Source organism: Lycorma delicatula, chromosome 11 (assembly GCF_047948215.1).
Source record: "Lycorma delicatula isolate Av1 chromosome 11, ASM4794821v1, whole genome shotgun sequence".
In the NCBI taxonomy this organism is placed as follows: Eukaryota; Metazoa; Arthropoda; class Insecta; order Hemiptera; family Fulgoridae; genus Lycorma; species Lycorma delicatula.
In genome coordinates, this window is record NC_134465.1 from 63,980,814 (window position 1) to 63,997,395 (window position 16,582).

General features: G+C 28.4%; 1 protein-coding gene across 2 annotated transcripts in view; it reads left to right on the forward strand.

Annotated features, from left to right (window-relative positions):
* LOC142332354 (uncharacterized) overlaps positions 1 to 16,582 on the forward strand; it is a 195,975-nt gene that overhangs the window by 54,039 nt on the left and 125,354 nt on the right. For both annotated transcript variants that reach the window (XM_075378758.1, XM_075378759.1), the window contains exons 13-16: positions 855 to 989; positions 3,559 to 3,654; positions 7,501 to 7,730; positions 15,029 to 15,239. In XM_075378758.1, coding sequence (XP_075234873.1) covers positions 855 to 989; positions 3,559 to 3,654; positions 7,501 to 7,730; positions 15,029 to 15,239 — 672 coding nt within the window. The remainder of the gene's footprint in view (positions 1 to 854; positions 990 to 3,558; positions 3,655 to 7,500; positions 7,731 to 15,028; positions 15,240 to 16,582) is intronic.

Sequence of the window (16,582 nt, forward strand, 5' to 3'; positions counted from 1 at the left end):
AAATGATAAATGAAATGGCACACAATATGTTGGTATTTTTACTTTTTTTATCGTCATAATCATCATCATTGCTTAGTATTAGAGTCTTAACGAAGTGATATATTTATATAGCTTGATGTCATTCTGATAATCAAATTATTTTAATTTTAAAATTGGTTGGAGAAACTAACTATTTTAGACAGGACCTTTTGTCCTTTTTTACCTTTTGTTCGAATTAGTAGTAGTAATTTAAAAAAAAAAAAAAATTATAATTTCTTTCCTGCATTTATATTTCTATTTTTATAAAGATTCTTACTTGGGGATTAAAAGTTCCTAAAAAATGCATTAAAAAATACATTTTCAGTCCCACAAATTTAAAATTTCTGAAGTCAGTGGCAAATTAAGGATTTGTAGTTGTTGGTTTTTGATTATGTTGTCTTGATAAAGTCAGCATTCAAACAAGTTTGGGAATAATGTTTTTTCCATTATTTTTTGAAGTTGGTTGTAATTTTTAAAAATGTTAATTTATTTTATTAATAATATTAATGCAGCTACAAATCAGAATGTAAGTGGTTAAATTCAGTATATTAGTTCTTTTGATGGACCTTTAATATTGTTAATAAATTGTAATATTTACTGATATCTGTAATAAAGAGTAATACTTCAGTTTTCATCTGAGTTTCTTGTTTCAGTCATTGATAAACTTAGAATTTTTAATATAGTAAAGAATTTCTAAACTATTTTCTCATCAACAGGTACTGAGCTAATAAGATGAATTGCTTATATGTATAAAAAAAAAACTAATTACAAATATAAGATGTTTAAAAATTTGAAATGTATTTGTATAAATTTACAAAAAAAAAAAAAAATTTCAGGTTGATGAATTACGTTCCAAGTTAAATGATAAAGAAGATGAAATATTATCTTTAAAACAGCAGCTCCGTGATGCTTTTCAAATGTCGCATGTGGTTGGTGAACCCCATCCATCTACTTTGTCATCTGTACAAAGGGTAAGGGTGAATTCAATAATAGACAGAAAAAACTTTAAAATGTCTTCCCGTTCATACATAAATGTTTTTATATTGTTATACTAGTGTGCACATTCTGTTAGTTTTAATATTTTAGTATTATAGTATTCATTGATGTGGACACCACATAAATTCCTTGTATGCCTAATTAATTACATATACACATTTTTTTTAATACACTGATTGAAATAACTCATTTAGAGGGGGAAAAATTGTTCCCCGGATCTTTTTTTATAAGTGGAAATAGTAAATGGGCTTATAATAAATGTAAAAAAAAATAAATATGTGAGCCGGGAGGTTGAAAAGGGGTGAAAAATGATATTATTGCAACTTCCGGTGAAATTAGACGTCAAAAAAATTTGTGGTTATTTTAACACAGAAAGGTATACTTTCACCAAGTTTCGTCAAAATTAAATAATAAAATAAAAAAATAAAAGATATAACCAAATTTTGAGGTTATGTTAAAAAGTGACCTCTACAAAAGTTGTCGATTTTTGCATGATCTACAACTTTTGTATTGGAACATTTTTTTTTCAACCCCCCCAAATCACCTCTCCACTACCACCTCCACTCACGTATTTATTCTTTTTATTTTTATTATTACCATTTACACTTATAAAAGTTCAGGTAACAATTTTTTTAATTTGGTTGGACTAGTTGTGCATTAGAGTTTAAAGTATTACATTTATAGAATCTAGGAACTTTTCAATAGCACTGTATAAAAGTTTTGTGGTTACATCATGTCTAAAGGGAGATGTGACAATACTAAGGTTGCTAGTATACTTTTTGCTATCATAGGTGACTTGTCCACCATGTAAATTATATTTTCTCATTTTATAATAAATATTCTCTATTTTTAATACTGAAAAAATATGTTATGATTGATTATGTTATGATTGTATTATTTAATTTTGTAGTGTGAGATATGCTGTTCAATAATGAATATAAAAATTAGAAAAATACTAAATAAAATATAATGTTTTTATGAATAATAAATGTTTCTATAATTAAAGTTAAACATATTTTAATTACTTAAAACATCCAAAATTGACAATGAAACTTTATGAATCTATTATAATTCTATTATAATCTATATTCTGAGTGCTCAGTCTGAAAATGTTGCACATTATTGAAAGCTGGCGTTTTGCCATATTTAAAATTTTATGAATCTAAAACTAAAAGGAATTATTAAATGATGTTTGGTGCAGTTGTAAACTGTAGCTCTTCCAGTTTCTTGTGGTATACGATGTGTAGTTTAATTGTTTAAAAATAAAAAAATTATATTTTTCTTCTTGAATAAGTTTTTTTTACTACAAAAAGGAATTGTTAGATGATTAGTTGACTTATTTAACTATTGTACTATCAATGAATTTCATTTCATTTCATTTTTGACTACTTCTAACTTCACAAATGAAAAAATTTCATTTTTTATCATTAAAATAATGTTTCCTTTTTTGATTATAAAAAAGTAAACTTTATAGGCTTTATTTAAATGCAAATTGGTTTAAAGAAGACTGTTTACATAAAATCACTTTGCACTTAGTACAATGGTAGGAGGAGATATCATTTTTTCTTTTTGCCTTCCCATTTTCATTTGTCCCCCCCCCAAAAAAAAAAAAACGTTTTATCTTTTAACAACTTTTCTTTTCTGGTGATACTCTTTAAAAAAATTTTATTTTAGAAGTAGTAAATCATCAGTCACTTTGTCACTCAAACCTTTTGGGTCCGTCATGATTGAACATATATATGTATATAAAATGCTAACCTCAAAAAACATCTGGACACTTTTCATATCAACAAACGTAGATTTCTTAAAAAAAAGTGTAATGGAGAATTAACATACTAAAATATTTTGAACACTTATATTGACCTACTACATTATTTATAACTTTTAAGTATAATTTCTGTCAAATGATGTCCAGATTCTTTGAAAGTTTACTCTTAATTTTTATTCCATAAAGTATACTTTATGCAGTAAAGCAACATTAGATGTTTTATTTTTGTTTTTATCATCATAGTCTTTGGTCTTGTGTTCTTAAAGTGTGACCTTTTTTTATTTTTTTGTTATTGTCATAATTGTAAGTATTGTGCCTCCAGAGTTTATATTAAATATGATTCTCGAGTGTGTTTTTCAGTTGATTAAAATTACTTGAGGTAACCAACCAGGTGTTGATAATTCTTAATTTTATGTTTTCTTGTTTTCCTTTCCAGTGGAAAAAATTACTGAACATTTCCCCTAGCAGTTATCTTTTTTGTCAGCTTATATACAGTTTCAAAAAATTACATTTTTTAATGAGTAAAAAATTTCTTGTAGAATAGAACTTTGCATGAAAAAACATGAAAAGGAATAATTTACCTGTGATATATCAAAATGTGAGCAGTGAGTGGGTGAGGAATAATGTGCAATATAAAAAGAACACTTTTTATTTTATAAATTTATTAAATTCTGATCTTAATTAAAATTACATCTTATCTTTATAGTTTTGTGTATGCATTATCTTTATGATTTTGTAGAACTGATTCTTGTTTCTTTTTTTAATATTTTTATTAGGGAAAGATATATCATCTGGAAATGGAAAGAGATGCTGCAAAAAATGATGTTAAAAGACTTGAAGAAGATAGAGAAGCTCTTAAAGAAAGGCTTAAGGTAAGAAAAAATATATATAATTTTAGAGAAAAATTGCTTTTATATAATTTATGCACATGATATACATTAGAATGTAATTTTTAAAATTTCTCTTGTGATTTTCCGATATATATTGAATTATTTACATACCTTACCACAGTCTGCTCATTCCTGTATTATATTGATTAAAACTGTAAAAATTATTACCTTTTTTCATTATTTCCAATTGTATTTTTCTTATTCTACTGGTTTCTGAGTTAAGTGCTTTCCTTGCTACATTTTCAAATCACATACATGTTAACAGCTTTTTCATTATGTCAAGAATTAATTAGATATATTAAAAAGTATCTTTTTCCTAACTTTCTGTATTTCAAACTCTGCATAAATGTTCAATTTTTTACTCTTGGGTACAACTTTTAATAACATTTTTTTGCTGTGATCAATAAAAATGTACAGTTTCTATTAGGTGATCTGTATGTAAACTTTGATTCCCTGTTTCATTTGATATATATATATATATATATATAAAACTTAAATCTCTTGTAAAAAGATAGATGATAGAGCTTGCAAGCTGGAAAACAATATTGTCTGGCAGTAATAATGCAAGAATATTTTAACGTCTTAAATTTGTAGTTACCCAATATAAAAATTTATCCATTGAACTCAAATTTATAGTTACGACAAAAATTTATTATTTGTTATCTGCGTTTCTATCTCATTTAATTTATTGTGTTTCATTGTAATTATTTATTGTTTAAGTAAATTTCTCTCTTGTAAAAATGAAACCAACAAGTTGTGCTTGAAGAAATCATGAGTTCTATTTTAGGGGAAAAATGGGAAACTACAGTGTAACCTCTACAAAACGGAATCTCTTAAAAACAGAAACTTCTTCAAAACATTCTGTTTTAATTAAAATTTTTAATTTCATGTCTTAAATTTATCCCAAAAGATGGAAAGAAAATAAAGAAACGGAATAACCTGTAAAAATAAAGTAATTAAAAAACAGATTGTACACAAGCCATGATTTGTAAAATTATGAATGCAGTAGAAATGTAAATGCATTTCAAACGTAAAAGCATTATAAATGTAGATGTCTAATTGTTGTTTAGTACAAGAGATGCCGTCACATTTATGGTTCCAACTTCCAGCCTATAAGCCTACGGTCATTAATGAAATGGTAGCTTATGTAAACAATCAGTGTACTGTATTTTGCAAACAGGTTAATCATTTCTTAGAATTTCTGTACTTATCAATTGAGAATAATTTTATTCAGTGCTGTAAATGCTGTGAATGGAAACAGTAATAGTTTCATTTTGTCATGAGCATTTATTGTTATTCTAGTTTCATGTTTTGATTGTTTGATATCTGTTTAGAGTTAAACTTGTTCGTTTAGAGTTAGTACTTGATTATTTTAACAAATTTTATAAAAAAAATATTTATTTTAGAATTATTGTTCATGTTGTGTTTTATACTAAGTGTATTTCTTATCTCTTGTGTAACTGTCATTTGAAAAATAATTGACTTGAAGGTAGAAATAAGTATTTTATATGGGGTGTTATAAAATAACTCCTTGGTTCCAAAAGATTGTAATGAAATAATGGAATCTGTTAAAAGCATCTGGTTTTCATATTTATGTTCATCATATTATTAAGTTTTTCATCACAAATATTCATCACAGTTGACAGCACTATCAGACCTTCACTGCGATCAGCAGTCTCACTGTCGGTCATGATGACACTACAGCAGAAAGCTTAGTGCATGATTTGGTTTATTGAAAGAAGGTTGGTTATCACAGTTCACTATAATTATCGATGTGAATATGGCGGTGCTACACATACAAATAAATCAATACTCTAGTAGTTTAATCAGTTTATGAAAGCAGCCAGTGTCTTAAAAGGAACAGATTCGAACATCTTATATACGTACCCTGAAAAAGTCATTAGCAAGGTGCAGTTTAATCTGCAGTGTACAAAGTGGTATGTAAGAGGCTTAGACTACATGTGTTTAAAATACAACTTTTATATAAAAAAAAGACCCAATGATAAAGTGAAAAGATTAGAGTTTGCAGCTTTAATGCTTAGTAACATTGATGAAAATGAGAGCTACCTGAAAAATTTCAAGGTTTCAAATTAGTAGATTCCACATTAGTAGATTTGGGGATCAAACCCGTTGCATTAAATTATTAAACTTCAGCACGACTCTTCCAAGTCAATGTTTGGTCCAGACTGATGAATGACCGTACTGTGGGCTTGTTAATTTTTGTAAAAATCACAATCAATGGGGATATTTTCTGTGATATGCTTAAACTTTATGTCTTTCCACAGATTGATAATATTGAAGAAGAAAAAGGATTAATTTTCTATCAGCTAAACAATGCTTTGCTGCATTATACCATACCATCTGTTTCTGTGCTGCAAACATTTGTCCAAATTAAACATCAGTTTCAAAACAGGTGGATTGGAAGAGGAAGGCTGATTGCATGACTACCAAGAAGCCCAGACTCGACTCCTTTAGATTTCTTTTTATGAGGGCATGTGAAAAACATTGTTTATTTGGATAAAATCTGTGACAGCAATCACCTATGGGAGAGGATTGTTGTGGCAGTAGGATTCCTTACACCCGACATGCTGTCAAGTATGTGGGAAGAGCTGGATTATTGGTTAGACATATGCAGGGCAATGAATGTTGTACACATCGAAGTGTATTAAAAATAAAAAAAAAACTTGAGAATTTACACTTTCAGAATATATACTATTAAGTATATATACCAAGGAGTTTTTTTATGAGAGTGAATGAAAACAGTTTTCACTACCACTCTGTTAAGTCAAAATTTATACATTAAACAATATAATATGTATTCTCTAAAAAATTTTACAATTTAAAAAAAGCGAATAATGTAATTCATATACAATACATAAGTTTTCGGAATATTCTGAATGTATAACATTGTCTAACTTCATTTTATATTCGTATAATCCATTCCACAAGATCTAACTATAAATTAGCTTGATTTTAATGAAACTCTGCAAGACGGAAACCTCCTCAAAACAGATTTCTTATTCATTCTTGTTAGATTCCATTTTGGGGAATGCTTTATTGTACTTCAATCAAAATACCTCAGATGTTAATGACTTAAAAACAGAAAGTCGCTGAGCAGAGACATCTATTTAGTCCATACACAATCCTATAAACTGAAAGGTTTATGTGGTATTTGATATAAATTTAATCTTAATTTTTGGTTTTTGAAAATAATGTATTCTATCTCACATGGAAAACGCACATACATTTTATATAGGTTATTTTAATTGTAAGAATGTTAAGTACTGAATATAGTAATTTAAAAATATTTTTAACATTTATAGTACGGCAATTTGAAAATAACTGAAATACAATAGTAAACTGAATCAAATTTTATAATAGCTTTTTCTAAAAGTTTAAAATCTTTTCTTTGTGACTGTCTTTAGGATTTTGCTAAAATCTTTTCAATCATATCTATGACTTGTCTTCAGGATTTCACGCTACTGTCCTTGTATTAGCATCAGTGAATGTTACTGTTTGTTAATGTTTTTTTACACAGATATATATCATACAAAGCGATAGTAAAGTTGTTGTCTTGATTTTGATTTTGTTTGTTCATTTTGTATATTTTATTTTTGTGATTTTATGTGCTTCATTATGCTAAGTTATGCCAAATTATATCAGCTGATCGCTAGCAATTGCAGAACCAAAATTTTTCACCTATTATAGAATTTATATCTCCAGAGAAAACTGATTTTCTATGGCAGTCTAGAATTAAAAAAAAGTAGTTATTTTTTTTTAAAGATTGTTTATTATATTAATTTTTTAATTATTTTTTTACTTTGATAGGATATTACTGAAGTAAATGCATGTGAAGTAGCCAGAATGGAAAAAACACAATTGTGTCTTGAAGAAAAAATAAATAAAATGGAACATGAAAGGAGAGAATTATTAAGTAATATAAATGACTTAAATAGTAAGACAAGATCATTAGAAGATGATTTAAAATGTCATCGGGATGAAATGAATAAAATATATAGTGAACATGCACATCAACGTTCTCAACTTAGTCATGTCAAGTAAGTTCTTTGTTTTAAAGATTTTGTTTAATCAAAGATATGCAAACCTCTATTTTTGAATGGTAGCATTCTCTGATATCCATCTGGAAGAATCTGGGTTGATTCCAATCAAGTAGCCATTTTTTCATTTGCTACAAAATTTTATCCATCGTTAACTATAAGTGGGTGTGAGGCTATTTTACTGAAAGATATAAAGTAAAATGGTGTGTGTGTCCACATGCACAAGATATTTATAAAATTGTTACATTGCTAATTTTTAAATTCATTGCTGTTAAATTCTGTGTTTTAATTATTTGTTATGTATTTTGAAAGTTATTTGGGTTCTTTAATCTTAGAAGCTGCAGTTGTGAATTTTTGTATTGGAGTGCTATTAATTGAGTATTTCATTAGGTTTCTTTTTTTTTAACTTGCTTTGGTTATTTTGGATATAAATATAAGTTAATAAATCTCATATAATTTTAAAGTTGATCTCTTGAATAATTATTATTTAATAATAACCGTGTAAATGTAATAGCCTAAATGTCAAGCCTGTGAGAATTAAAGGATATAGAATTATGCAGGACAACAAACTGTCTGTTTCTAGAATCAAATTTAAAAGTTATATCAAAAGATATCAAAAAATGAAATTTTCATTTTATTGAGCACATTTTAATGGTTCATTATCTCTAGGAAGGCTGCATGGGAGAATAAAAAAAGGATGGATAGTACTTTTGAAGATCAAAGTCATTATTGGGTTAAAAGATTTTTACACTAATAATTTTTTTTTCATTGATTTCAACTTTTCTAAAAAAGAATGGACTGAATTTTAGAAACACATTGATCTCAAAATAGCTTGTGATAGTGTTCCGATCAACAAATTGTTTCAAGTGTTGTATGTTATTCTAAGCAGATTGCTTTTTCTGGATATTCAATAAAGTATCATTAGCAGCACCTGAACACAATATTACTGTAAAAGTTAAAAATTAACATAAAATTAAATAACAGTAATATAAAACAACCGCATAAAAGTAAAACGCCTATGCCATGCTAAAAGTGAAATAGAACTATAATAAAATACAGAATTAAAAATCAGTCTGCGAGAAGTATTTTTAATATATAAAAATATATATCTAAAAAAATTGAAGAGTTTTCAACTGCCTTTATAATGTCAGAGTGATTATAATTTGTCTTGAGCTTAGTTCAAGATATTACCAGCTGAAAATAATTGGATGAAAAAAATATATGCTGATAGGAATACTCGTAAATATTGAAAGGTACTTCTTATAAACTCTGCTTTTTGGCTGATGCACCTTTACAATCAAAAAATTATTAAAAGGAATATGAATAATTGGGAGTTAAACTAAATTATGGCAAGAAAGTACTTTGCAATGATGTTGAGGGAGGTAGAAGAGGATATTAAAATAAACAATGATGTCATTCGAGAGTATATGCATTTAAATATTTGGAATATGTTTTCTCAAACTGGATTATTATATGAAAGATATAACTTCAAATGGTTCAGGCCAAAATAGTCCTAATTAAACTTATTTCCTTTCTTTGGTCTAACAAAATTCAAGTAAATGGTTATAAAATAATGTATAGAACTATAGTGAAGCCAGTTTTTACATATGATGTTGAATGCTGGAAGATATGTGAAGGTATAATGAAATGCTGTTGCTTTAGGATCAATTTTCTCAGGTGGTATTTCCAAGAGGGGATAACATAAGCGAAGTTTATATGAATGTTTTATGAAAAAAAACCAATAATGAATAAGATTGAAAAAACGTTAGTTCATTTGATGTGCTCATATACAGAGGATGTCTGATGAGTGGCAAAAAAAAAACTTTCATATCAGCTGGTGTCTGAAATGAAAAGAGAATAGCTATGGTTGATGTGGAAGAAAGGAGTTGTTATGCACTGTATGTAGGTATAGACAGGGATAGTGATTGAGATGTAGGGAGCAGTAACTGTAGGAAATATGATAAAACTAAGTACATTTTAGTACAGAATGTTCAAAAAGTGATGTAACCTTATGGAAGAATGTTCCTTCTTTTGTTGCTGATATAATTGAGGAAAAATAGGTTTACAGTGCGGGAGAGCATATTCATCGTCTCTCTACACATTAGATGTGCAAATTTTGCTCAGACCCAGAATGCTATTACAGAAAAGTATGGTGTGGATGCACCAAACAAGTTCTTCATCAAGTGGCTGTACGAAAAGTCACAAGAGACAGGGAATATGGCAGATGCAACCATAAGTACTAACACCAGAAAAGTTGATCGATGTGCAAGCTGCATATTCTGTTAGTGCTAAGAAGTCATTGCAACATCTATCTAGCCAGTCTGGTCCCTCCAAGTGTTTAAAGATGCATCCATACAGAATTCCTGTTGTTCATGAGTTGTTGCCTGCAGACACTGGAAAATATATGTAGCTTTGAAGAACTCAGTTTTTGGTTTTGGTCTGACAAGGCGTGGTTCCATCTTGAGGGATACGTGAAAGCATAGAATTCATGCATTTGGTGTAAGGAAAATTCGCATCAGCTGGACAGACAAAAAGTGGGTGTCTGATGTGAAATTTCATGTAGGCGAATATTCATGACATTCTTTCATGGCACAGTGAGCAGTGAGCACTACATACAGATGCAACAATTTGTAAACACTATACCTGCAGACTGGCTAAAGTACGCATGGTTTCAGCAGCACAATGGTATGGCTCATACAGCCAACAACACTATTACTTTCTTGGATCAATGTTTTCGTGGAATAGTGATTTGGAAGGTGTTGTGACTCCCTCAGTCTCCTGATTTATTATTCTCTCCTTACTTTTTCTTGTGGGGATACCTTAAAGATATGTTTACAAAACTCATCCTCACAACATCGAATTGCTGAGCAAAATTGAACGATGTGTCGCCACAATTCCTCAAAAAAGTTACAACATTAAGATCATACATATTCAATTATGTGAATCGTATAATGAAGGCCCCTTTCAACAACTGTTGTAACTTACTCATTTTCCTATAAGGTTGTGTCACTTTTTGAACATTTGAGTGCATAAGAAATAAATTATGTAGTTGAAGATTTCTGATGTGGCCTGTTTGTAGGATTCCTTGTATTCAGATCTTAATTAATTCAATTTTCCAGTCTGATTATTTGCTGTAAGTGAAAGCTTTTAAAGTGTATTGAGTTTAACCTTATTGCAAGGCTATTTTCAGTTATTTCTGAAATAAAATTATTTTCATTCCTGATTTGTCTAGCCAAATGGTTAAATATTTCCATGTTTGTATAATAAGGAATTAAAAAAAGTTTTGGAAATTTTAAAACTTTTGAAGATTTTGTCATAAATGAAAGAAATTTTTAAATGAAGAAGTTTTTCGGGAAAATTTGTGTATCAGTTCATGTGCCAAAAACATTGGCGCAGATAAAATCAAATTAGTGGTTTTTGAATGAAAGGTTACCCCAAAAATTGGAAATAATGGTTCTCAGAACTATATCTCCTTTAAAACCCAAAAAATTGAAATCAAAAAGGTTTTTAATTTGTTGTTGATCTACTTTGTTAAATTGCCAATAATCAAATAAAACTGTTATAAATAAATCAAGAATAAAAAGGTGAAGAATTTAATTCTAAGAACATTGATGCAGTTAAAAATGCTTTAAAAATCAAATCAAATTTAAAAAAATTCTGTTTACTTTTTTATAGTTACAAAAAAAGTACTCAGGACACTTACACTCACCTTAATCGTCGAGGAATTTTCTCACTTCATACAGGTTGAAGTAACATTCAAAATTTTTCTGTTGTAATTAAGAATTAAATAATTGATAAAAATATGTTATAAATTAATCAGAAAAATATATAATTATTACTGTGATAAAGTTACTGTGTATGTAAATTGTAAACATTTTACTGACCACACAACAGATTTATAAAATTATGAAATTTCACAGGTAGGTCCAAATTCTCGGAAAAGGAAACAATTAGGTACACATGTATATGTGATTCTAAAGCCTGGCTCTAATTTTATAATAAAACGCTGTAGTATTTGATTACTTTAGTCTTATATTTAAATTCTATTAAATAATCTACCTAGTACAGAATATTGAGATAAGACATAAAATTTTTCATGAAAGTACATAATAAAATATTTAAAAAATAAAAATAAGAAAATAAAGAATCTGTGTGGAATTTATAAAATTAAATGTAATGATTGTGGTGCTATTTATACAAACAAATAAATAAATTCTTTAAAACTAAATTTCTTGAACATTATAGAAATTATAAAAATAATAAATTTAGTTTACCTATAGGCAGACTATTTAATAAACAATAAAAATGTTATTTCTGGTATTAGCTTAAATTTAGAAATATTAAAAATTAATAAAGATTACATAAAATTAAATGTATTAGAAAAGAATATTTTTAGTCTGACACCTCCAGTAATTGGACACTTTCTGTGTAACTGTGAATCAATTTGTGTAATGCTAATATCTTTTTTTATTATTTTTCTTTTACTTTCAACTTTTATGCTTGTCACAATTGATAAAACAGAGAGAAGAGACACCACGGCCAAGTGGTGAATACAATGTTTTAAGTGAGTAGGCCAACAATGTCATTAGCTGTGTCTGCAGTTGAGTGCGTGGTGCAGCTGGCCGGCACTTGTGGAGTACTGGGGGACAGCTTGTCGAAATCACAAAAATGTAAGCTCATCACACTAAGTTTATTTCAAAAAGCAGAAATTTTTAAACGAATTGACAAAGGTGAAAAAATTGGTGACATAGCTTCACTGTACGAAATTGGACATGCAACGATTTATGACTTACAAAAACATGGGTAAAAGTAGAAATATTTTTAAAAGATAATGTCAGTGATAAAAGTGTTCAGGAAGTATAAAAATCTGGTACATTCCCGTTAATGGAAGATACACTTAATGCTTAGTTTATCCAAGGAAGTTCCAAACTTACTCCTTCTTCTGGTGAAGTCATCAAAGAAAAAGCTAAGCTTTTCTATAAGGAAATGATGAAGATGAAGCTTTCCGCACATGTGACAGGTGGTTTGACAAATTTAAGAAGTGCTGTGGAATCGGTTTACTAACTACCACAGGTGAGAAACTATTGTGATTTTACTGTTGTCGACCCCTATTTTATGACAGTCCAAGAGTTGGGTTTTGGTTCTGAACCAGGTTTGTAATGCCCAGGAGCGAGTTATTTTTGAGGTTGCTACTGAAAAAAAATCATTCTTCCATATTGCTGAAAAGAGCACTCCAGATCGCAAAATATCGAAAAATAGAATCACGTTTATTCCTTGTTCAAACATGAGTGGTACCCATAAACTTCAATTGCTTGTTATAGGCAAGTCCAAAAATCCTAGGGCTTTTAAAAATGTAAGACTTCCTGTAATATACAAAAATTAAAGCTGAATGTGGATGACCAACCTAAGGTAAGTTAAGACTTAGAAAGTAAAGATGGATTTATCTGTGTCTTAGTTCTTCCGTTAACTGTTACAGCTATCATTCAGCCGATGGATCAAAATGTAATTCAGATGGTTAAAACAAATTACAAAGAGTATTGTATAGTATAATGAGTTAATCAGAAAATATACTTATTTTAAAATGTTTAAAAGAAATAAATCTTAAAGACATTGTGTTTGATCTTGCACAAGTGTGGGAAAATATTCCTGCCAAAACAATAGTGTGCTCTTTGAAAAATTTGTGGCCAACTCCTGTATTACATTTATGCAAAAAACCAGTGGAAATTGAACAAATGTCAATGACATCTGAAAGTAGTGATTTCAGTCCTGATGCTTAAATAAATGACATTAGGAAGTCGTTAGCCCAACTGTGCTGTTAGGATCACTCAGAAGGACTGACACGAGACGATGTAAATGAATGGCTGACCGGAAATGCAGATGAAAGTTATGAAGATGTGCTGGATCAGGGTGAAGAAGATGATAAAAAAACATGACAGCTTTGCAATCAATTAGTACTGTAGGTTATGAAAGTGCTTTGAGTGTGTTTAATGTGTGTTTCAAGTGGGCTAAAGAAAATGAAGGGGCAGCTGCTAAAATTTTAACATTAAAATGTTTGTGAGAAAATAATTATAAACTGTACCTAAAATAATTTTAAAGCAAAAAAACAAAAGACTATTGATTACTGTAAGTAACATTTTCTGTTGGTTACTCCATTGAAATTAGGTAATTACAGTAATGTGACAAATTCTGGTAATCTGACATCGAGGCTGCCCGATATGTGTCAGATTATATGTGATGGATTTTACGAAAGTACTTTCACAAAAGATTAAGGTAAGATAGGTCTTATCTCAATATTCTGTACTAGGTGGTTTATTTAATAGAATTTAAACACAATTTAAAGGCTCAGAGGAATAATATGAATATTCGAGAGATTATTTTTATTTTATATAAAATGTTTATCTATACATGTGTATGAATATAAATAAATGAATGCATTTGTTTGTGTGTAAAAATTAATATAATTAAATTATATCCTTTATTTTATTTCTATTAAATCAAAATATTACAGTATAAATATTTAATAATTTAGTGTTTGTGAGTTATTGTAGTTGCATATTATGTGCTTGTAACTTAACAGAATAAATTTTCAGTGTGTTGTTATTGTCAATTTACATCCATTATGCCAGATGTATTTTGTATTAAAAAGCATTACTTATATATAACATGCTGAGACTAGTTCTTTAAAAAAAAAATCTGATTTAAATTAGGTTTGTTAGGTTTTATCCTTTTCAGAATACTCTTGTTCTTTTGTCACACACCCACAGCTTCAGTTGCAAAGCAACTGAAACTGGATATTCTGTAGGCTCTTATAATGGTAACTCTTCAATTGAAGTTTCATATTGGATTAGAGAAAGAAATTGTAAGGTACTAATTTGGGAATGTGGTCATATCAGAAATGATTATTCGCAATCAAAAATTAAATTTATCGTGCAAAATCCATCTAACAGAAGTACTATTGCCATTACAAGCACTTGCTCATTGTTTATTGTCATCAGCTTATTCAATCTTCCAAAGATTACATATTTTTGGAATTTTGTCTAGAGTTTGTTGATCTGCTCTAATGTACATTCCATAATGAAATTAAAGATGTCGTTAATGTGGTTATTCCAAAACATATATAACAAATTTCAATATATTTGTAACAGTGAAACCTGGCTTGATATCTCTTGAAGGTCATTGCCTAACCGGTGTTACATGCATATGGCTATGCTTCACTGTATTTTTTTTATTTTGTAGTACTAGTCTAAATTTTGATATCACATTTCGTTTAGTTGAGCATTGATTTTTGTATTTTACAGAATGTTGCAAGAACAAACTGATCGAGCATTAAATACATCTCAAGATATATTAACGCAGACTGAAGCTGAACTGGCAAGTGCTTTGGATAGAATTCAAGAATTAGAACGTGAACGTTTGATGTTAGAACGAGAACTTCATAATATTCGTAGTGATCGTTGTACAATGTCAGCTAATTTAAATACTCTTGATCAACAAAAAGATGCTCTACTGGTTTGTATTTTTAATTTTTAAACAAAAAAAATATACATACATATTATACACGCACACACTTAAAAATTAAGATGGTGGTTAATGCAAACCTTTTAAAACAATTGAAATTCATTGTTCTATCGGCATGTAGTATCTTTCGAATGATTATATTTACACCTATGTTTTTTTGTTTTGTAGTGTTCAAATAGAAAACTCAGTTATTAACTTAAAAAAGTATATCTACAATTGACTTTTCAATAATTTTCAAATAAGTTGCCATGTTTCTTTAAAGCATGCGCTATGCATTATTGTGTAGTGTTTGATTTGGTAGGTAATTCTAATTTTGTTGTTTAACCTTTTCAGTTATTTTATGTAGCTTATGTTTCCTTTTAAGTTTTTCATTACTTATAACCAGAACTTTTTTTTTAGTTTACAGTGAATTTAAACACTTTAAAGATTAAAGCATTAAATTTAAAAAAAATTATTCATTGAAATTTATGCAAATTGAGTGTAAAAAAAAGTAATAAATTATTATTATTATTATAAGTCATTTGGAGTTTCAGAACTATAACTCAGCATTTTAATCATCATAAAATTATTTGCCCTTAATTTCTTGCTCAATATCCAGTCTTTATTTTCATCATAATACTGTTGTTTATATAGAATGCAATAAATGATAATCAACATTAAAATTATAATTAACTATCACATGATCCGATCACAATGATCCGCAGTTGATTAGCGCTCCGTGAAAATATGTTTGTATCTGATTGCCTCCCTTCATAGTCTTATGCTACCCTCTTGTGAAAAAAATTTCAAAAAATTACAGTATATTAAAGAGATTTAACAGATTCTGACAAAAAAAAAACGTTATGATTGATGTTTTTTATGCCTGTAACAAAAAAAAAATCGAAACAGTATCAAAATTACTATAATTTAATTGTAGAATTTTTTTGCACATTTCTACCGCGTTTTTTATTAGCAAAATTTTTTTTTTGCTTTGTGTTTATGAAACATAGTTTGCTGATTTTAAAAATAATACTTTCAAGCAAATCGGTTGAAAATTGGGCAAAATATGATGAAAAACCCGTGTCATTAATCACAGATTAGTAACATGTTAGTATAAGTGAAAGTAGATTCAGAAAACTACGTTTTATAAAAATTCCCATCACTCAAAAGGCTATTCAGATTGACAAAAAACCATTTTACAAATCGATGTTTACCGATATCATTTGTGAGAAAAGATATTTATAGACCTTAAGTAAAAGTGACGTATTTATGACCACAAATTCCTTATTTTTTTGTGTGTGCCGTATATTATAATTTATTATGTGTTTCAATACATCGATATGTTTCTAGTAACA